This window comes from Carassius gibelio, chromosome A25, assembly GCF_023724105.1.
Source record: "Carassius gibelio isolate Cgi1373 ecotype wild population from Czech Republic chromosome A25, carGib1.2-hapl.c, whole genome shotgun sequence".
Lineage (NCBI taxonomy): Eukaryota > Metazoa > Chordata > Actinopteri > Cypriniformes > Cyprinidae > Carassius > Carassius gibelio.
In genome coordinates this window covers 9,844,832-9,868,498 of record NC_068395.1, presented here as the reverse complement: position 1 = coordinate 9,868,498, position 23,667 = coordinate 9,844,832, and the positions used below count along the sequence as shown (strand labels likewise).

The 23,667-nt window shown below is 36.8% G+C and overlaps 3 protein-coding genes across 4 annotated transcripts; all 3 read left to right on the top strand.

The window, feature by feature from the left end:
• Positions 1-413: 413 nt before the first annotated feature.
• Positions 414-2,774, top strand: LOC127947460 (THAP domain-containing protein 6). 2 transcript variants are annotated; one of them, XM_052544598.1, is made up of 6 exons: positions 414-544; positions 1,302-1,494; positions 1,639-1,743; positions 2,065-2,276; positions 2,390-2,531; positions 2,620-2,774. In XM_052544598.1, the coding sequence occupies exons 1-4, from the start codon at positions 465-467 to the stop codon at positions 2,263-2,265; spliced, it is 579 nt and encodes a 192-aa protein (XP_052400558.1). In that variant the 5' UTR covers positions 414-464; the 3' UTR covers positions 2,266-2,276; positions 2,390-2,531; positions 2,620-2,774. The 2 variants fall into 2 exon arrangements, with proteins under 2 accessions (XP_052400558.1, XP_052400557.1); XM_052544597.1 differs by having other exon boundaries at positions 1,630-1,743.
• Positions 2,775-3,187: 413 nt separating this feature from the next.
• LOC127947459 (nuclear transcription factor Y subunit beta-like) lies at positions 3,188-7,091 on the top strand. Its single transcript, XM_052544596.1, has 7 exons — positions 3,188-3,317; positions 4,125-4,221; positions 4,778-4,911; positions 5,108-5,305; positions 5,478-5,556; positions 6,446-6,525; positions 6,629-7,091. Exons 2-7 carry the CDS (start codon positions 4,125-4,127, stop codon positions 6,659-6,661), a joined length of 621 nt encoding a protein of 206 aa, XP_052400556.1. The 5' UTR covers positions 3,188-3,317; the 3' UTR covers positions 6,662-7,091.
• Positions 7,092-9,458: 2,367 nt separating this feature from the next.
• LOC127947329 (uncharacterized) lies at positions 9,459-23,237 on the top strand. Its single transcript, XM_052544371.1, has 4 exons — positions 9,459-9,588; positions 17,211-22,232; positions 22,426-22,485; positions 22,727-23,237. The coding sequence occupies exons 2-4, from the start codon at positions 17,270-17,272 to the stop codon at positions 22,864-22,866; spliced, it is 5,163 nt and encodes a 1,720-aa protein (XP_052400331.1). The 5' UTR covers positions 9,459-9,588; positions 17,211-17,269; the 3' UTR covers positions 22,867-23,237.
• The last annotated feature ends 430 nt before the right edge of the window (positions 23,238-23,667 follow it).

Sequence of the window (23,667 nt, the reverse complement as noted above, 5' to 3'; positions counted from 1 at the left end):
TTTGTTAAAATTTATGGAGAAATTTTTGATACTGTAATGTCCCCATTGTGTTCTCAAAAATGTATATATATATATATATATATATATATATATATATATATATATATATATATATATATATATATATATATAATGAATGTCTAATTAGGAAAAAGGAGGTAATATGCTGTTTGCTTTTTCTTTTTTCTTTTTTTTCTTTTTTTACTCATTTATTTTATTTTATTTTATTTATTTTTTATTTTTTGCTGTTGTTATGATTTGTCATCTTGTCTAAAGGTGTGATATTTGTCTTGTGAAATATTGCAGTTGTATGTTGATTTGTTGGAATTAATGTTTGTAAGTCATTTATCTAAATAAAAAAAAATAAAAAAAAAATAAAAAAGAAGCTCCGGGGCCCCTGAGCGCTAAGATTTGCGGCCGCCATCTTGAACCGGTCATAGTTTCGTTGCGTAGCAGCAGTTAAGATGCCAGAGCACTGTGCGGCATTTTCCTGTTCCAATCGGCGGACCATCGCAAGTAGGGGTCGGGGGATAACTTTTCACAAGTAAGATTTAACATTACTATCGTAATATTGGCTGTATTTTGTCCTTAAATCCAGAGAATTGAGAAGGAGCAAGGATCTTTGATAGTACTGTACTGAAATCGTAGCTAGCTAACGTTAGCTAGGCTATGTATCTCCCTCCCTCAACTCAGTGTTTCCCACATAATTTAACGTTACTATTCAGTTCAGAAAGAAGTTAGAAAGCACTTGTTAGATGCACGAAACTTATTTTAGCGTTAGGTAACGTTAAGTGCCTATTAGCAACTCAATCCAATCTGAAGTTAATACATACATTGTTCGACCAGACATTATAACTTATTTGTGTTTGCGCACGTGATATCAGGAAGCAGTGTATACACACATGACATTACATTATTACATTATTTATATATATATATATATATATATATATATATATATATATATATATATATATATATATATACATACACACACACACATTACATTATTACTCCATTTTCCCATGTAAAGTTAATCTCCCTTTAGATTACAATGGACACAAGAATGCTATGTAGAAATAAAACAATTATTATTGGTATAACATTGGCCAGAGAAATTAGTATTTTGTTGTTCGCTTCACTATTTACTGAATCAAGTAAGTTTTCAGTAGTCCTATTTCAAAATAGGAGTTTTGTTGAAGAAAGGTTCTAAGAAATGTGAAGGAAGAAAATAAGCTTGACCTCCTCTGTGAAATGTTTTTGTGTAGACCCTCCTAAATCTTCACTTTTTCATTTTGAAGGTTTCCCAAGGACAAAGATGTGAGGAAGAAGTGGGAAGTGGCTTTGAAGAGAGAAGGATTCCATGCAAGTGATACATCAGTACTTTGCTCTCATCATTTTAAGGAAGGGGATTTTGATAGGACGGGTCAGACTGTCCGACTCCGAGATGGTGTTATTCCATCCGTCTTCAGCTTCCCGGTTCACCTCCAAAGAGTAGGTGTATCCTCATAAGACTATTAGCATTCATAAATGTAAATGTTCTTAAATGTAAATTATCAATCACAGGGCAGGGTCAGATGCTTATCCCTTCAAATATATTGTATTATGTATTATGCTTCTTCATTTTAGTTGGAAAAGGGCAGGGTTACATCTACCTCCAGAAGAGCTGAAGAAAGCCTGTCCATGGCCTCTCAGGATTCCCAGGAAATGGCAACCTCAAGCCCACAACCTCAGCCTAATGATGTGAATATTTCTACTTCAAAAATCATATCATAATGTTCCCTGGACATATTAAAATATTATCCCTTGTTTGCTTCCACTCATATTAAACACGCTCACAAATAAATCCATACAAACACAATTTAAGACTTGTTGAACATGCATTACTGGTGCACACACACACACACACACACACACACACACACACACACACACACACAGTGCTGGCAGTGGCTTTGACATGTGATGACTATAAGAAAGAATGTGGGCCATAAACTAGTGGTGTCAAAATAAGGTTTGTGAAGTGAAACATTACTCAAACCGTTTTAAAACTCTTTCCTTTAGGATCATGGCTATGCCTTGCCTGCTTCTCCTACCGCTCTTAAGACCAGACTCAACGAAGCCTTGGCAAGAGTGGAACGTCTAGAGCGAGAGAAAAAGAATTCCATTGCCAGAGAAAAGAGGGCAAAAACCGCAGTGAAGAGTCTTCTGGGGGATTTGAGAGAAAAGGACCTCATTAATGAAGAGCTCAAAAGAGAAGCTTGAATTCTACTCTGGTAAAATAAAATCAGCATTTTTAAATTCATGTATATGTTATTCTTACTCTCTTATTAAACTCCTTATTTATTATCTGAAGGGGACTTACTCTTTTTAAATCATAACATTTCAGATCTTCAGCAAAGCAAGGCCACGAGTACACAAAGGGCTACAGAGAGTTTGCGCTCACGCTCCATCTACATGGTCCAAAGGCATACAAATACCTCAGAGAGACTCAACATTTTCCCCTCCCACATCCACATACAACACAAAAGGTAGGCTTAATGTTGTCCGAATTTAATTTTTGGAAATTACTGATGCAAACACGCTGAAAAGCTTCTTAATTTTTTATTTTTTTTACAGGTGGCTGCGTTCTGTGGCGTGTGTGTGAGAGAAAGAGAGAGAGAGAGCGAGAGAGAGAGGAGTGTGTGTGTGTGTGTGTGAGAGAGAGCGTGTGTATGTCACAAATCATTATAAATTGTTTCTTCAACTTATTAAAATATTTTATTTTACTGCAACCATCTGTTTCTGCTTCTTTATCATATTTATAGTGTGTGATTTATAAATTACCTTATCACATATTTTGATTTTGGACGTCTGGTCACTTTATATCTTATATCAGAATATTATATAACTGTTAAGCCTAGTATGAATATTAAAATACGCTGAACCATGTGTCCTGTATCATAGCTACATGAATGACCTTTGCAGCAAAAAAAAAAAAATGCGTCAAAATCAGTTAGGTATTCAGTGAGATATGATTAATTAAATGCGCTGACAGCTCATTGCATCTGGCAAACAAGTTACACTGAGTGGAGCTGGCGACCGATCCAAGATAGCGGCTCCACGTGGGTGTACCAACCACTCCCAGTAGAAGGCGCTATTTCGACAGCATTGCGCTATTCGTTTAAAACAGAAAGGCTGTAGCGCCACCTAGTGTCCGAGTGAGACTCGTCCTCCAGCGCTGTTCAGCCCTGCGCAGGGACTGGCTCTCGCGCAGCCATTTTCTGTCCAACCAAACGGCCGAGCTGAGACGAGAACCAACCAGGGCTTCATCGCAGGTTAGTGCGCGGCTCCGGCCAATGATTGTAACCCATATTTCGTTACATCGAATGGAAATCTCCGCGCGCGAGTGTTTTATTATTAGTTGGTGGGGAGAAAGAGAAATTAAGCGCGCTTTATGAAAAGCAGCTCGCTGTTGTAGGAATAATTGTTAACAGCTCGTGACCGTGCACGGCCCTTTTGTTTACAACGAGCGGATCCGAGTCTGCCTTGTTCTCTGCCCTCTTCTGCTGTTTAATTCATCCATCAGTTATAATAACTCATTTGACAAGTTAATCTGAATTGATTCAGTGGGCAAGAGTGGTTTGTGTTATTTAGCGCCTGTGAACATTGCTTGCTAGCACCGGCGAACTCTTTAATAACCAATAAAATACACCAATGTGTTCTGCTGTCAAAATCTCGACATAATATACCCTGTTATTTCTCATTTGATTCATTTTTATTAGTTATCAAATTTCATATTTAGCCTTCACAGACCGTCTTATTGATTATTTAAATATAAGCAAGCGTGTGCTGGTCTTTGAGGGGAGTTTGTTTGAATCTTTTAAATGAAAAATGTATGTTTATGTGACTCACTGAAAGATGACAATTATGAACGTTTATTACTGAATTAAATAAAGGTTCAGTTCATATTAGGGGCTTTGTAATTAAACGTCTATGGTGATGAAATGTCTCAATTTTTCGTTTATACATGTTTAGTAGTGCACTGCAATGGCCAAAAAAATACTGTTTAGGTAGGCAAATAACTTGGCTTTGAAATACAATCAGTAATTTACAGCTGTAATACAATTTAATTCATGTTTCAGATGGACGGAGACAGTTCAACCACAGATGCCTCCCAACTTGGCATAACTGGAGAATATATGGCCGGTAGTCACTTTGTTCTAGCTCAAGCTCAAGAAGGTAAGAGAAGCTGAAGACGTTATTACAAATGATTTAATTAATTGATTAATGCATTATAAAAAGCTGCTGCAATTATTATGTAACATGTTATATAATTAAATAATAACAGATTAAAATAATGAATAAATCATTTGACTACAATGTTTAAATTTTTTATAATTTTATATAAGAAATATATATAGAATCTTGTGTTTATTAAATGTAAAATTTTAATTATTAAAAAAATATATTTATTCATAAATTACTCTCCTGGTCAAAAGTTTGGAATCATTAAGATTTTTAATAGTTTTTATTATAATTATTATTTTTATTATTGGCTTCTATATTCAGCATTGCTGCATTTATTTGATCAAATGTACAGTAAAAACAGGAACACTGTGAAATATTAGTAACATTTAAAATTACTGTTATTTTTATATAGTTATATATATTTTATATATTCAGCATTGTTTCTCCAGTCTTCAGTTGCACGTGACATGATCCTTCAGAAATCATTCTGATATGCAAATTAAATGCTTAACAAACATTTATTATTATTCATTTATTTTTTATAAAGATGAAGGCGATGAGGGTCTCAATGACCACGAGGATGGCAATGGAAGCAAAGATAACCTACGTGAACAAGACATCTATCTCCCCATCGCCAACGTTGCCCGAATCATGAAAAATGCAATACCACAAACTGGAAAAGTAAGTCAATTTTAAGGGAAGCCAGTATGATTTGGGACCCTTTTTTATTTGGTTTATGCATAAAAAGATGCGCTTTGATCACATCTCTGTTTATTTGCTCAGAGCTTTTTTTTTTTTAAATACCTTTTATTCTGCTAAAAGCAAGTGAAACTTTAGCATGAACGTTATTCAGAAGACTTTCTCTCCATCACCTCAGATAGCAAAGGACGCCAAGGAGTGTGTGCAGGAGTGTGTGAGCGAGTTCATCAGCTTCATCACTTCAGAAGCCAGCGAGAGATGCCATCAGGAGAAACGCAAGACGATAAACGGCGAAGACATCCTGTTCGCAATGTCCACGCTGGGTTTCGACATGTATGTGGAGCCTCTGAAGCTCTACCTGCAGAAGTTCAGAGAGGTAACATCGACATTTACGCTTTAATAGCATCATCGTACATCATTGAAGTCAAAAGGCTTATTCATTTCATGCAGTATAAGTAAGACTTTGCACAGCTGTCAGGGATGTGGATTCCTCCTCTTGATGGGTTGAGCTCTTTTGATTGACGAGACATTTGTGTGAATGTTCTCAGGCCATGAAAGGAGAGAAAGGCATAAGCTCTGTCACTGTAACCGAAGGCATGGGAGAGGAGCTGACCGACGAGACTTTCAGTAAGTTACTGATTAGAGTACAGATGGTGCATACAACCAAACTTGAATTGAATTTATTAGTATTTTTTGTGTACAGTCTAATATATACTACTGTATTAACAATTTGTTAATTATTGTTTGTATACTGTTGTAGTATTTATTATGTGTGTGTGTGTGTGTGTGTGTGTGTGTGTGTGTATATATATATATATATATATATATATATATATATATATATATATATATATATATATATATATATATATATATATATGCCATTATTATTTTCAGTTTCAGTTATTTTGTTATTTTTTAAAAATATTTCTATGTAACTTTAATTAATTAATTCACTTATTTATTTATTTATTATTCATTCATTTTTATTTTAGTATTTTTTTTATTCATTGAAAAAAAAAAGGAAGATTTTGTGTATGTTTTTTCATATTCTACTTCAACAAACCCGTTTTATTTCAGGTAGTTGCCAAAGCAGCATTTAATAATTTATCTTTTTACAAGCAACATTAAAAGCAATAAGTTAACAGCAAATTTGTCAAACATATTGTAGAAAAATAACCTATATAAATAAATATGCAGTTTGACTTTAAATTTATTTACAGATAATAACAACATTTATTTAATTTGTATTTAAATTAAATTATTTTAATATTCAGGTTGTGTACAGTATTTTTTCCTGCATGGTTTGTATTAATAATTAATTGATCAATTAAATGTCATTTTAATTACGTTGATTTTGAAAATAGACATGATAATTAGAATAGTTATTATTATACAGTAATTATTAATAATACCAATACTTTTTATGCATACTTGGATACTCTCTCTCTCTCCATATATAATTTTATTTTATATATAATGTTGATCAGTCCATCAAAATCTTTTTCTTTCCCAGCAAATCCTCTACCTGCAGGAATCATAACAGCTGATGGACAGCAACAAAATGTGATGGTGTACACCACCTCCTATCAGCAGGTCAGAATCACACACACATACACGTCATTTAAAGATGGCACAATTCAGTCTACACTTTTGAGCATTTTAAGTGAATATTTAAATTTCATTTAATCTGATGCAGATCCCAGGTGTGCAACAGCTCCAGTTCTCCTGAAGATGTGCGGAAATCATCACCTAACATCACGAATCAGACCTCCACACTTCTGTTACGGAGGTCTTTAGCAGACTCCCACAGGTCACAGAGCTGGACTTCTATGTTTGTTTAGCTTGTTTTCGTGTGTGCTTTGTGTGTGTCTGTTCACACACATTATGATTTTACGTGACTAGTCTGTGGGTTGTTTTTTAGTTTGTTTTTCATCACACATTTAAAGGATTGGGGTAAAAGGGGTCCTGAGGGCTTTCAAAACTAACTCACCCCTCTGTCAAAGCAATAAAATAGAGCAAATGTGAATTTACCTGCGTCTTAGTGGAACGAGTGTTTTACTCCTTTTTATATAGATGAAAAATCATGCTGCATGTGTAATTTCAGTTTGATGAGACGTTAACACTCAAAATAAAATATGGTCCTTTTTGTAAATAGTTCATATTTTGTGTGTATGTTTTTTTTCCTTTAATGTTTTCATGAATTTGTATTGATGCATTTCATTCAACATGAAGAAGCAATCAGCATTTCTTAGTCAAGCCCCAAAATAAATCTAAATGATTTCTTTAGTGTGGCCCATTTTAAAGTCAGTGACTTTCTTTGGAAGAGTTTATATTCAATTCTAGCTGAATTTCATTTTGTTTTTATGTTCTTATTAATTTACATTGAAACTGTGCTTTAAAACAAATAAGGATATATCTGTTACCTCATGAACACTTAAAATGGCATTTAAAAACCATCATAACAATTAATTGTTTAATGAAATAAAGCTGTAAATAAATAGTCTAATTATAAATTTTATATGGGACTTATTAATTATTTGTAATATATTTTAAGCGACAAATACTGCCTGACTCTCCTCGCTGGTGAAGTCATTTCTGTTTAGCATTGTCAGCAATCGGAGCAGGGTTATTAACAAACAGTAAAACCATAAAAGAGCTTTTGTTACTTGAAAAAAAGTAAATATAAAAATTAGTTCAAATGATAATAATTAGTGCTATCTCAAACACTGGTTGCGAGTGGAAAAGATGCAAGAAGAACACAAAAATTAATTAATAAATGAATATATTAATATATAACAATATGATCTAAAAGAAGATTTGTTATCAATGGGAAGCCTGGCAGCGAGTGCTGTCTCTCATCCTGCTGAGAGCAGTTACATGACAAAGACACGGTCTGAAAGACATCACACCTCCAGGGCGACTTCCTGTCGCTTTACCCACCTCCACCTAGCCAGACTGTCTGATGGGGCGGTTCACACTTTAACACCTCTGATTGTGTCCTGACTCAGGCGAGGAGCGGGGGTTCTGCTGCAGTTTCAGAGAGAAGGAGAATCAATCAAATCGTGTGTCAATGATGAATGAAAGAAGTGGCTGAAGTTTTGATCTCGGTGGAAATACTCGATTTGTGCATGTTATTAGAGATATCTTGCTATCTAGCCATGTCAATAGGTTTTGTCTAAATTTTTATTATCTGTCAATCATATTTTATTAGAGCACACTGTGACATGCATTTGAGGATACACACACACACACACACGTTTTAGCCATATACACAAGAGAAATACTGAAGGCCAACACCTGTGCAAACAGAACATGGAAAATAGAGAATAAAGAAAAATTTCCATCTTACATGTTAACTGTTTTGAATATGTTTTCTTATATTAAGCTTTTTGCGTATTATTTCAAAACTGTTTTGAGCTGTGAAAAAAGTTGAAATGAAAAAAGATTGACAAGTGTCAGAGCAGTCGATCAAATTTTGACAGGGAGGAGAGGAGGATAATAAATCCTAGGTCACATGAATGCATAAATCAGCCTCATATCAATCGTGGTGATGACAAAGTGTATGTTTATGTAAATGTAAATGTATCTTATGCATTATGAAATGTTTTATTAAATATTTTGATATGTAATCCTATTAAGGCATGAACCAGGGTGTTATGTAGGCTAATAAAATATGTTTAATGGGACTGACTTTGTATTTCATGTGATTACAATTTAATTAAAACATTAGAAATGTATAATTATTTAACGTTTCCAATAAATTACACAGCCGACAGAAAGTGACATTATAACTAACTTTGCTCTAACCAGAATTTAAGAACTCTCTTTCTCAAAAAACAAAAACCTGTCGTTATAATCACTGAAGCTGCCTTCACTGCGAAATGAACCTCTTACTTACACATAAAGCATTAATTACGACTAAAATATGTACAAATTGAAAAATAATAATGTAACTATCCATTGCTTTCATGCACTTACTTTCATTTCCTATACAATCATCACGTATTAGATCAATTTGAGGTCGTGCAAATGAATTTATATTTTCAGCCCGAGTCTGATTTTAAAACCGTCATATCCTCCGGGTTTGAATGCAGTGCCTGGATAGCATTATATTGTAAACAAGATTGGAAATTAAGAATGGCGCAACAATAAAAACAATTCATTTAATAAAATAAAGCCGGTGTATATATTTCGAATATTCCTCAACAGTAACGTGAGCAGGCGGGAATATTTTCGCTACTCGCTCGAGTCCAGATTTGACCACACGCAGACTTTTGTTTTGAAAAAGGTCAGGCTTTTTCACATGTTGCCAGATCAACCTTAAATTAGCGAAAAACTGGCTCATTTGTATCAATTGTGGAGAAACTGAGTATGAAGTATAAAATATACATTTGAAAGAATTATGATTTTATTGTTTAAATAATACATGGTTTCCTAGTTCAATAACACAGACACACACACACGATCAAAAACTGCTCCTCGTCGACCTAAAAAACAGACCTGGCAACATGGGCTATAACGGTCCCGCCCCTCCTGCATTTTCAGAGGCCTATGAGGAGATTCCTCATGTTGAGATTTTGGTGAAAGTAGCTAAAGAAAGCGCTGAAGAAAACGCATTCATCACAGACGGAGGAGGGTTTCTTACACTCATGATCAGTAAGTTGTTCAGTATTTACGTGGAATTACGATTTGTTTCCATCGTTTATAATCTGGCCGTGATGATTTTGCAGGCTATGCTTGAAAAAGGTTTCTAGGTTAATGTTAGAGTTTGTGAGCGCTCTTTCTGGTTTGCTTAAACGATAACTTGGAGAGCCAAACAAAGCCAAGACTGTACATTTAAAGGCTTCTTAAAATACTTATTCGATTAAAGATGACATTCTTCATGGAACGTATTTAAACGCTATTTCCTGTAAATGCTGTTATAGCAGCCCGCGGGATTGTGCTGTTGTGACCGTTAAATGTGACGATTCTTGAATTCTTCAATTTTGGTGCATAGGTCCAGTGATAAAGCTACGTAACATGTATGTATTTAATTTATATTTAATTTATGACAATCATCTAAGTTAGTCAAGGACAATAGGTGTGGAAGCTAATTGCTACTTTTTTATCCCACAAATTCACATTCAGACGATTTTCTTGCAAGATGGTCAAAAAATAAACAAACTCGGAATTCTGAGGGAAAAAGTCTGAATTGAAATAGCAAGATATAGGATCAGTTGCATAAATTTGGTTTCTGTGTTAGATAGTATTAATATTAGTAATAGTATATGGTAGTTATTGCTATTGTAATACACCTGCACTCTAAAATAAATATAAACGAACAATGAATATTTTATAGCACGTATATTAATCAGCTTTACAATAATATACTTTTATCTCAATTTCTTAAATTTCAAGAGCTAAACCCTTGAGCCGTTCAATCCTACATATTGTGAAAAGTAGTATCAGTTTTGGTTAATTTTGTTTTAAAAGTGATGAAGGCAGTTTGCTTCTTTTAGCAGAGCCGGGTGAATTAATTTTACTCTGTGCATATGGTTGTGTGGTTTAAAAGTTTTTGGACCTATCTTTTGGAATTTATTTCAGGACCATTTGGACAAGATGGTGCCTTTGTTTTTAAATGCGGAGTTTAAAAAAGAAGGGAGCTGTGAGGTTTAGATTACTGATGGAGGAAATGGTGAGAACCAGCAGAGGTAGAGATGAGAGAAATGACTAGAATTGACTAGAACTTGTTTTGGTGTTAAAAGTGTTCTCATTTGGAGCCTACTTAGTTTTTTTTACGAACCCATTTCCAGTTGCTAATATAATTTCAAGACATTACTCCCTGTTCTGTTTGGTATGTACTTTCTGTCATCTACTTTTCACACATTGTGTTGAGCTCTTTAGGGTGAGGAACTGAAATCAGCTCTGGACAGACACTTGCATGCACCTCTCACTTGCATTTCGCACCTAATGATTATAGTGCTCTCTATGCATGTAGAGGGTAATGTTTCATTCAGCAATGGTCTGACTTCAGTTTTGTGATACTACATAAAACATCTGAACTAGAGCTGTAATCGGGCCTTAAAAGTTAGGCCCGACAGGACCCGAGCCCCAAAAGTGCATTTTGATTGACAGCTTTTTAAAAGCCCAAACCCGTTTACAGCATGAGATTATTCAAATGTGCGCCCACACACCGCTCTTTTGCCTTTTGTAAAGAATGAGCCATTTATACATAATTTATTCATAACTAACATAGACTAGGCCCCTCGGAAGTTGGAACAAAGAAATAAGTCCTAAAATAAGATGAATCGCCTTCGATAATGAACGCGATATTGTGTAGCTTGTCAGGGAAATACAGCTCTGTCTATTAAATGCCGCTTCATTTGAAAGCAGGTGATGGCGATTTAGCATGATCATATCATTAGATATATTGCCCAGCCCTAATACATGTTTGTATTAAAGGTGCTGTAGGGAACTTTTGTAAAAAAAATATTTTTTACATATTTATTAAACCTGTCATTATATGCTGACAGTAGAATATGAGACAGATAATCTGTGAAAAAAATCAAGCTCCTCTGGCTCCTCCCAGTGGTCCTATTGCCATTTGCAGAAAGCCATCTGCTCCCGGTAAGAAACAACCAATCAGAGCTGCGGTCCGTAACTTGAATGAACATAATAAGCGAGTACACCATGAATCCATTTTCCAAATCGTGTTTTTAGCTTGTCCTGAATCACTAGGGTGCACCTATAATAAGTGTTTATATTCGGACTATTTTAGATTGCTTCGGGGGTACCGCGGCGGAGTAACCCAGTACCTTTGTGATTCTTCATAGACATAAACAGAGAGAAGTAGTTCCGGCTACGATGTTCTTCCGCTAGAGCGTCAAAAGTTCCCTACTGCAGCTTTAAAGTAAAAGTGGATTGAGAAATACACCTTTCGTATGGAAAGTATATCAAAGTTTTTGCTGGGAATTTCATGTCCTTTAATATATATATTTTTAGTAATGTTTATTTATCTTCATTGTTACTAACGTTACCTTATGCACTTCAAGTGTTTTCAGATGGAATATTTGACCTGGAAATGGTCTCTATATATAAGCCAGGGCTCGACATTTAACGCTTGTCCAGGACAAGTGGATTTTGTGAAGGGGCAAGTGAAAGAGATTTGTACTTGCCTGAACGGACAAGTAACCTAATCAAACTTTTAATAACAAACAATAACTAGGGCACCACCGAAATTTTTAAGAGAATGATTCTGATTTTATTACTTTCAGTGTAAACGGTGACTAATAACAGATAATGTATTGACAGTATCAAGGTCGCGTCAGTTGAGGCTCTTGCAGTCTGTCTGACTCGCAGAGAAATAAAAACTATAAGAACAGCACACACAAAGAAACACTGCGGTTGAAAAAAAATATAAATATTCCGTATAATATGTGCAACATCACACGACCAGGAGTGATGTTTTTCTGACTTTCAGCTCAATTGCAAATGTGAAATTTATTTTATACATCTTCAGTTAAATAAACAAGTAATATTAACTGACTTACATTTTAGACACATTAAGGGTCATTTTTGTTCCATTTCAATCAAAAAATAATTCTAAGCAAAGCCAAAGCAGAACAATCGCGCATCTGAGAGCAAGAGTCTTTCGTTCTAGCCAATGATTCAATGAACCATTCATAAAAACGTTTACTTGCTAACTGAATATATGTGTTATCAAATAAGGGTTAGCACAAATGTAATCCAAAAGTAATCAGATTACGTTACCAAAAATGTGTAATCTAAGAAATTATATTACTGATTACTATTTTTTCATTTAATCTGTAATCAGTAACTGATTACAATTCATAAGTAATCTCCCCATCTCTGTTCCCACAAGGGGAGTCGTGAGGTTTCCAAGGTGATGAGTGTCTCCAGGGAATTGCAAGTTAAGAGAAGACCACTTTTTGGGCGTGGATAAGGTTTTACATTTACATTTACATTTAATCATTTAGCAGACGCTTTTATCCAAAGCGACTTACAAATGAGAACAATAGAAGCAGTCAGGTCAACAAGAGAACAACAACAGAATACAAGTGCCATGACAAGTCTCATTTAGTCTAGTATAGAACGCATAGCCAGGTGTATAAAATATTGTATATATGTTTTTTTTTTTTTTTCTAATTAAATGAAAAAGACAAGAAAAGGAAAAGTACTGGTGTTAGTAGGTTAAGTGCAGGCGAAAAAGATGAGTCTTTAGATGTTTCTTGAAAATGAGTAAAGACTCCGCTGTATGAATTGAGATTGGGAGGTCATTCCACCAGCTGGGCACAGTCCAGGAAAAGGTCCGTGAGAGTGATTTTGAATTTCTTTGGGATGGCACCACAAGGCGTTGTTCACTTGCAGAGCGCAAGCTTCTGGAGGGCACATAGGATTTAACCAGTGAGTTTAGGTAAGTTGGTGCCGTGCTAGTGGTTGTCTTGTAGGCAAGCATCAGTACCTTGAATTTGATGCGAGCAGCTACTGGTAGCCAGTGTAACCTGATGAGGAGAGGAGTAACATGAGCTTTTTTTGGCTCATTGAAGACAACCCTCGCTGCTGCATTCTGGATCATTTGCAGAGGCTTGACAGTACATGCAGGAAGGCCGGCCAGGAGAGCATTACAATAGTCCAGTCTGGAGAGAACAAGAGCTTGGACAAGAAGTTGGGTTGCTTGCTCTGACAGGAAGGGTCTAATCTTCCTAATGTTGTATAAGGCAAACCTGCAGGACCGGGTCGTTGTAGCAATGTGGTCAGTGAAGCTTAATTGATGATCCATCACAACTCCTAGGTTTCTGGCTGTCCTCGAAGGAGTTATGGTTGACGAGCCCAGCTGTATAGAGAAGTTGTGATGAATCAATGGGTTAGCTGGAATCACCAGTAGTTCAGTCTTTGTAAGGTTAAGCTGAAGGTGATGGTCATTCATCCAGCTAGAAATGTCACTCAGACAGGCAGTTTTATCTGGTTTTCCTGTAACACTTGTACTCGTTAAAATGCCTCGTTACCAAATGCCAATACCACACAGCACGTGATAAGTGCCATATTCAGACAAAGAAATACAGACAACAGAACAACAGAAAGCAAAACTAACTTATTAGACATAAAGGTTGTCTACGTAGGATATCTATGCAATGAATATAATGTTAAACACTCAGTATTAATGTCTGTATAGCTGACGTGCACGAGCTGATAAAGCACACTGAGTGGATTGAGTGTGCGGCATCGGAGATGTGCAAACTTGTCTAGTGAAATACATTTTATCACTGGAAAGTTTGCAATTCATTTGGACATGTCAAAAACAAGTAAAACAATGCATAGGTTACTTAACGGTAGGGAGAGAGAGGGGACGCTCACTCGTGCACTTCTATTGTCATGATCTTTGATGTTCCCTCACTTAGCACACGCATTTGGATTAAAACTAAATCGTAAAAAGAGACAATTTATAGGGGCATTCACTATAAAAAATAATTTATTTTCAACCTAAGGCATAGATGACTTTCTGGCTAAAGTGAATCTAGCCGACTGTGTGTACATTACTACTGTCCCTCTCATTCTGAACCAGTACAAATACATGCATGTGTTGTGTGTGTTTTGCTAGCTTGAGTGTTTCTGCATTCTATGAGTGGCTTTGGAATCTAAATTGCAGCACGTTTCAGATAAAAAAAAAAAAAAGTGACTACAGTTTTTGAAAAATATCGCAGGAGACTTATAACATGTGGTTCCCTTCATTATTACGGCAAAAGCTTGTCATTACAGTACTAAGTCGTTGCAATGGATCAGCTCTAATTCTATTAAATTACAGATGATGAACGGAGCAAAAAAAATAACAAAGAAAGTAACAAAATCTTGTAACATATATTTTAATGGGCACAATTAAGTGTGAAAATAACTGAAGGATATAACCAAAAATTATATATAGACCAGATATATTTTTTTCACTAGTGGGTGCCAAATGTAAACAAAAATGCAATAGTAGCCTATTTATCTATATGTTCACATACACAAATATAAAGCCCTGGAAGTGACGGTGGAAACGCGACTGGCCCTGGCACGCACTAGCACACCCGGTTTAAGCTCGACAGTGGAAACGCGGCTAATGATCAGCCGCCTGCTTGAACAGAGGTGGCCTTTGACTGCAACACTTTCCGATCCTGATGTCACACCATGGGGGAAGTGCTTCATGGATTTAAAACATGTTCAGTGGAGCTTACTTGAGGAAGTGGAACAACTCCTGAGGCCTTCGAGTGTGCTGCTGTTTTCTTGAGTGGAGAGTCCTATGTGACTGGTTCCGCTCTAACTCCCCTTGTAAAGGGCCTCCAGAAATCCATACAGAGCACAATTTTCGAGACCGTAGCAGCCAAGGCTTTCCAAAGTGTTGCTGCACAGGAGATGACATTAAGATGGGAGCGGGAAACTAAATTCAGAGATGATGGAGAAAATATATGTCTTATTGCTGCAGCCCTGGACCCCAGATTCCGCAAACTAAAATTCCTGCCAGCAGAGGACAGTTTAAAAGTTCACCTCAAGGTTCAATCTCTTGTTCTTGAAGAAAAAAAAAGATACGAGGAGCAAACACATCAACATCAGTGTGAGGAACAGGTTCAGTCAGCCAATGCAGACATGAAATTTTCAGAGAAGAGGCAAGTGTCTCTGTTGGACACTTTGCTCGGTTCAGATTCGGATGACCACAGTAATGGTGAGGATGACACTGGTCACATCCAAGATGAAGAAAGTCACAGTGAAGTTGTGAGAAATTAAATACACATGTACTTTAGTGAGCAGGCTATTCCAAAGGAAGAAAATCTGCTGAAATGTTATAAGGCAAATGAAGTGAGGTTTCCCATCTTGGCAATGCTGGCAAAGAGTTACTTGTCTAAGCCTGCAACATCAACCCCATCTGAAAGGCTTTTCTCAGTTGCTGGCAACATTGTGACTAAAAAAATAGCCAGCCTAACTTCAGAGCATGTCGATATGCTAACCTTCCTCCATTGCAATGCTATATAATTAGTAACACGGGCCCCCAACCTTTTGCACTGTTTGTGTTGGGCTGTATTTATGTTGGACCTCTTTAAACTACAAGATGCCTCCAGGTAATCACTGCACTGTATTGGCTGCCTTTTTTGCACAGTTTTGAGCTGTGCTTTTGTCAGACAGCTCTCAGGCTTTTAATGTCAGGTGGACTTCTAGATGTTCCGTGTTGGTTTCAAGAGAGGGAGCGGAAGGTTGCCGCTTGAAGAAACTGCAGGGGAATCCCTCTCTTAGTTGACTAGAGGGGAGTGTGTGTGTGGGGGAGGGTCATTTTTGGACTTCTGTTTTATTATCTCACTTAAATGTTTGTTCCAGTCTATGGTTTGTTCAGTCAGTGTATTTGTTTTTATAATGGTATAGTCTAATTAATTAGCACAGTATATTACATACAGCACAAGGAAATTGTAAACTTTTTTTTAATATTCATGTAATTTACATTAATACTTACCAAGATGGACATTTCGTATGCAGGATTCAAGAAATGATCTGTTCATGTTACGGAGGAAAGCACTGTTCATGAGGGGGTGTGGCCTCAATAGCCCTGCAATAAGCAGTGTGCATGTGATTGAGCAATGTGTAGGGTAGAAATTAAACTGAAATTGGATTAAATAAGGTTGTTTTAACCCAAGATTATGTTGCAAGATTTTTTCTCAACTACATTTAAACCCCCAGTTCCAGCAGTTTAGCAAATTTCCAGTTTATTTCCATTAATTCCCATGGAAAGTTTCCAAAATTCCCAGAATTTTGCAACCCTAATTTTCTGGAATTTCTTTGTGAAAGAGGATTGTGTCTGCTCATTCTTTCTCCCAGGCCTCGGTTGTAATGAAAAACCACTGGGGTTTGCTGATACAATAAGTAATAGATATAATAAACTTCCAAAGAATTACTCTAACTCTAATGATCGTTGTGTGCATCTCGTCAGTAAAGCTGGTTCTCTAGTCAGCTGTAAATTCCCTCAGGTGCGTGATTTCACAAAGAGCAGCTGTGACTACACAGAGCCTTTGTTAACTGCGAAGCTTCACAAATCCACGTTCATTTTCAGTGTTTATTTGAGCATCTTCTCAGTCAACAACGGCTCTGTTTAGTAACCGCTGCTCTATGTGAAATCACGCACCTGATGGAATTTACCGCTGATTTGAGAACCGGCTTTACTGCCCATAACGATCGGCCGATCGTGATTGGAGCACCCCTTGTATTTTAACTTTGAAAGTATTTTGTTACCTTGACTCTTTGCTTGTCTTTTTTTCCAGGCATGTGATTATTCCACTCCTACATTTCTGTCTGGAGTTACAATTGAGCATTCAGTAGAATGCAAGCCAATTCACAACATTCTGGACAACTGCAAAATTTGCATGGAAAAGGAGCTACATCTGGAGATGGGACAGGCCAAAACTTTTACCAGCTATGGTTACCACCTCACACTGTAAGTCCCTCATATCCTGGACAAAGTGACACTGGAAGTTACTTCACCTGCACAATCCAACCGGCAACCAGTGACCAGATTTTGACTAGTAGCGTTCAAGCTACCAATGACAAAAAGCTTGCTCAACAAAATATGCTTAATTTAAAACATGCATTGCCAACAGGAAAACAGGACTCCCAAATGATTCTGTGGAACATGCCCTCTAATTGCCAGATAATCCTACCTGTTAGCAACATAAATTTACAAGGTGCTCCCAACATGCAGCAGCAAACTACCTCCTCAGCAGTTGGCCCACATAATTCACAACAGTTTAAAGCAGTGAACACTACAAGTTTAAACGAAGCTACAAAAAATGTGAACACTAGCAACTTGTATAGCAGGCAGCAACATGCGAATGCGCCTACTAATTTGCCAAAAGACTCCTCGGAAACAAGGCAGAGCTTGCCATCTGATCTTAAATATTGTCCCTTAACAGAAAACACATGTTATGGTCAGAGTAGTTTGTTTGGTGGGTACCCTTACCAGTTGTTGATTGCTGAGATGTCAAATGCTAACGCAAAAACGTTTTCTACATGTGTGCAGAACCTGCAACCGAATAATGCTACTCAGAGAGCTGTTGCTGTTGTCACGCCATTGTCTCCTATAGGAACAGCACCTGTTAATGTTTCTGACAAATCTGCTAATATGAAAATGAATGTAATGCCTGTACAAGCGACTGTACACCATCATCCAAATATTCCACATCATCTGGTGGCCAACGCTAATCTGAAAAACCAAACTAGAGAACCAAACAATCCAAGAAGCCAGCATCAAAGACCTAAGTCGGCCGAGCCAAGGCTGAATGATGGACTTTGCAATGTAGTTGGAGCCAAAAGTCCAGTTTTGGCTGATGAATCAACTGGCCAAAGTTGCTGCGCAAAATTGCTGAAGCTGAAAAATGTGGTTGCAGAACAAAAGGAGTCTGTTCAAACTCTAATGCAAAGTGAACTAGCTGAAAAGACAAATAAAAACTGCACCATCACAGACAAGAAAAGTGTTGAACCGGACATTGTTCATTTTATTGAATGGCCATTAGATCGATTGCAGGCCTTAATTGCAGTGATTCAGCAAATGGAAAATGGGGATCAGATGAAAATCCACAAAACTGATCCTTGGAAGGACATCTTAAAGATTTACTGGAACGAGGATTATTTCAAGTTTAATGAAGCTGTGCAAAGTGGCATATATCAAAGCATAATGAAAGAAGTTTCTGTTTACTCTTCAATGAAAGAATCTGTGATACTGAGGCAAATTGTAAATGATGCACGTAGCAAAGTCAACGAGGATTTTCATGTTTTAAAACACAACGAAGAGCCACCGAAGATGATGTACAAGTCGTCTTGGTTGAATCTTAATGAAAACGTTGATGACATCGACAAGGAATGTGGTTACTCTTGGTTTTATAAGTCTTTTCAAAACGTCTCTGTTCACGAAGCTCAAAACTTGGAATGTGAAACACCAAGCAAATTGCAAGAAGCCACTGAAAAGCCAATATTGATTAGGTGCAAACAGGTACCTTCAGAGGTGGAGAACAAAGTATCAGCAGACAAACCATCATCAAACAATGAGAGTCTACATGAAAACATGCCCATTTCGTTTAATGGGCAATCTATATCTGTGCCTGACATCAGCAGCTCACCAAAGCATAACTGTCAGGTTACAGAATTGACCAACAGTCAACCAATTATTACAAATTCTCTGGAGGCCATGATTACTCTTGTGAAGGATTTGGATAAACAAAGTGTATCGACTGGAATGTCCAGATTGGAAGACCAATTTAATAACAATGTTGGAGCCAAAAGTGCTGTGTCGCCCAAATCAACTGGCCAAAGTAACCGTACAAACTCGCCAAAGCCCATACATGTGGTTACGGAAGAAGAGGTGATGGCATTATCTTCTCAAATGCAAGTTCCATTCAGTGAAAAAATTCATAACAATGGTTGTGCTGAGACCTTGTCAAAACAGAGTCAAGAACTTGGTGTGCACATGAATGAAGAGGAGACCGAAAATAAGTATGCTTCAGCCACAAAGTTGATAGAACAAAAAGTCATTGCTGCATTACTAGAAAAGCACAGGGAGTCTTTGTTAAACACACCCCAAGGACTTGACACAATATCAATAGAAGAACAAGCAAGCAGGGAGAGGCTAAAGGAGAAAAACAAATATCCAGCATCTACATTTCTAAGGACATTGCTATCAGCTCCTTATAAGCCATCTTTAACCGAACGTAGTCAGGGTGCAACGGAAATAACGGACAAAGTAAATGAAGAAGAACACATGTCCTCAGAGAAAAGTAGGTATGATAAGAGTTGTGAAAAATCTCCTGTTCCCTCGAATGCTCCCTCTCCACCATTGATTGATAATTTCTCTCCGAAACTTAATGAACAAGAACGCAGTTGTCAACCAAATACTGTTATTCCGCTGAAGGGCATGACCGATCTGGTGACGAAATTGAAAAAGTGGGATCTTTCATTAAAGTATCAAAACTTCATTGAAAAACGTGGTGGTTTAAAAAGAAAGCAGAAACCGTTATCTAGAACATCAAAACTGGACAACAGTTTTTGTAATCGTGTTGGAGCCAAAAGTCCCATGATGACTGATGAATCTTCCAGCCAGAGTGACTGCTCAAATCCACTGACACCTAGTCCTGTAACGTTTGAGCCATTAACTCAAACGCAATATGAATCCAGTGAAATTATGCCTAACAGTGACTTTGATAAGGCAGTGAGATATGAGACTGATCCAAAACCTTGTCAAGAACTTTCTGTACAAACAAATGAAGAGAATACTGTTGAGATGGACGTTTCATCTTCTGTTAAGATTGTTGTTCTCACTCATGAAGTGGCTAAACAGTACTTTGCTGAAAATAAAGACATTGCTTCAAAACCAAATGGATTAACCAGCGATATTGACTATGCCAGTCCACCAAAACTTTATCCTGTTTTCGCAGGACCATCTCAAATACAAATAAAGTCCAGTGAAGAAATGCCTGAAATTGACTGCATGCTCACAGATGAGAGTGTGAGATACGAGACTGATACAAAACCCAGTCAAGAACCTCCTGTGCAAATGAATGGAGAAGATATTGTCAAGTTGGACACTTCAGCTTGTATGAAGATTAATGTTCTCCCTCATGAAGTGGCTAAGCAATGCTTTGCTGGTCAAATAATGGAAAATAAAGACATTTCTGCACCACCAGCGACAATACACAAGACCTGCTTGTTGAATTCACCACAAGACATAGTATCAACAAAAGAACAGATAAACATGGGGAGGTTGAAAGAAACTTATGGAGCTGGTAGTCCAGGGTTGACTGATGGATCAACGAGCAAAAGTATCTCTGAAACTCCACCGAAACTTTATCCTGTGATCACAGAACAATCTCAAATACAAATAAAGTCCAGTGAAGAAATGCCTGAAATTGACTGCATGCTCACAGATGAGAGTGTGAGATACGAGACTGATCCAAAACCTAGTCAAGAACGTCATGTGGACATGAATGAAGAGGAGACTGAGAAGATTGACCATTTAAACTCTACTAAGATCAGTGTTCTCCCACATGAAATGGCTGAGCTATGGTTTGGCAGTGAGATGGAAGATAAAGACTTGCGGAAAGATATTGCAGTTCACATTTCCACTGAAGACAAGGTGAAAGTTCAAGTCCTGGAACTCAAATCTGAAAAAGGACTGCTCCTAAAAGATGTGAAGCCAAAAGAGTGGAAATCTCAAAGTTCTGGTGGTGAAAACTTGGAGTCTTACTGTTGTGTTGCTAAATGGTTTCAAACTTTAGACTCTGGAAATGGCTCAGTGTGCATGTGCCAGATAAAAGCTGAATTGAGAGAAAAGGAGATTAAAACCCATAGCACAAGTTTAGAGGTGCAGACTAAAAAAGACAGTCCACGTGAATGTGAACGAGTGGAAATGGATAAAGCTGCTCTTGAAAGAACAGATGATTCTGAAATCACAGATGATTCTGAGGACGAATACCCATTGCTGCACAATCCTTCTATGGACAAAGCAAAGATTGCAAAGGACATTTCAAGTTCCGAAGAAGTCTGTAAGGTAGAGACTGAAACTTCAGATCAGAAAAGAAATGAATCACCCACAGAATGTGCAGCAAACCTGAATCTTATGAATGAGATTGAGCAAGACATCCCGGCTCCAAATTTGAAGAGCAAAACTAATACAGTATATCTTGCACTGTATGGGTCGTCTTCTGAAAAAAGAAACAAACTAAAGCGAACTAAAAGATCCAAAGAAAAGAGAAGTTGTGAAGAACCCCCCAAAACTATTCAAGTAACCATAAGCTCTCACCAGGGGGTTAAAGAGATGGATGAATCAAAAAAGGGCAAATGTGTGGAAACACAAGATGAAGATGCCATGGATGGTCGAGAAAGAATACGAAGGGCAGTCTTGCAAAAAATGGTTCAGCATAAAATCTTCCCCTTGCGTCCCACTTTTGCACTCTGCAAAAATGGACTTTCAGACAGTGAACTTCTCAGTCCAAGTGCTGTTGTGAAAAGTGACGCCCATTTGGCTGAAGGAAATACACGAAAGAGAATATGTAATAATGCAACACAACAAATGTCTATAAATAAATATATCATCAGAGGGAAAACTGTGCCATCCAAATTATTTAATTCACCCGAGAATGGGACGAAAAGTAAATATGAGTTGGGGAACCCTGTTTTGATGCCATTGGATGAGGGTCCTGCTTTGGAATTCAGAGTATTGCCAGAATCTTTTAACTTTGAAGATGGAGCTGAACTTAGTTGCGCTCAAGGAGACACGTCGCAGAGTACGCAAAATGGTAACTGTTGAGAATATTTAATATTTCAATTTATATATATATATATGTATATGTATATATATATGTATATGTATATGTACACATATATATATATATATATATATATATATATAATTTATTATTATTATTATTATTATTATTATTATATTTTTTATGCCGTACCTAATACTTTTTTTTTTTTCTTTTTTATCAGGGATGTCAGGCCCAGAAGAAAAAGCTAAAAGGATGAAAACTAGTCATGTGCCAACCCAAGGTATTGGACACAATATTAATTTGAACTGTAACCATATGCTATGCATAGGCTAAAGCAAACTTGCAGTGTACCATTTTTGAATACTGATAAATGAAAATAATGATAATGCAGGTTAAAAAAAACAGTGACTTTTTAAAGCTTAAGAAGGGAGTCTGAATTGAATCCTGTTATCTACCCATCACATAACTTTGTTTGGCAGGTAGTTTAACACTCATCTAAATGGCTTTGTACTTATCTACAGGTGTTTGGAGTTTAAGTCCCTTGAAGAAAAAGCAAACTCAATCCATCCAGTCCACCGATGACTCTGGTTCATGTAGCCTCTTCCAAGAATTCAAGAAGAAATATCAAAAAAGAAGAACATCGCCATCAAGCAGAACTTGAATTCCAGTGAAATTTTTATTAACATTAAAGCGAATGGGTCATATGTTTACTTCCTGTGAATGATAAAACTCAACAGATGCATATCCAAGTGTACAAATACATTGTTTACTGTTTAATTATACTTGATTATTTGCATTATAGTATAAATGCATCGTTTGCACATTGGTCATCCAATTCAACAGCTGCTATTAACCAAGTCATCCAGTATTTTGTGTACAAGTTTTATATTTTACATTTTCAAGAAACGTGTTTGTCATTATTTTGTCATTATGTATATTGTGGTAAAATCATTTGGATTCCACTGGTTTGTAAAAAAATCTATTTTTGTTTTTATAAGACCTTTTTAATAAAAACATTTGGTTACAAATGCAGTTAATTTTGCTCCTGGCGTTTAAGTTCTGCTAAACCATGATTCCTTGAAGACTGTGGTAAAACAAGTAGACATTATTTTAAAAATTGTAATCCTTCAGAGAACACCAAGTGAAATTGTGAGCGGGAAAGTGCATAATATTTCAAGAAACCCTTTGGCAATAGGCTAGATAGATTCCCAGACACAGGCATTACCATTACCAGTAAACGTACTGATAAAATATTTGTTTTGAAGCTCTAGCGTTTTTACACTGCTTTTGTAGAATCATTTTAAGATAAGTATTAAACATAAGAAATAAATGCAAAACAGAATTTAAAATAAAAAATATGGATTGTGGTGAGTGGGGCGGGGCCGAGAGATGTGGGAACAAGGAGTGAGGCCAGGTGTAGTGATTGGAGATGAGCTACACCTGCGCCCCACCACCCGTCTCG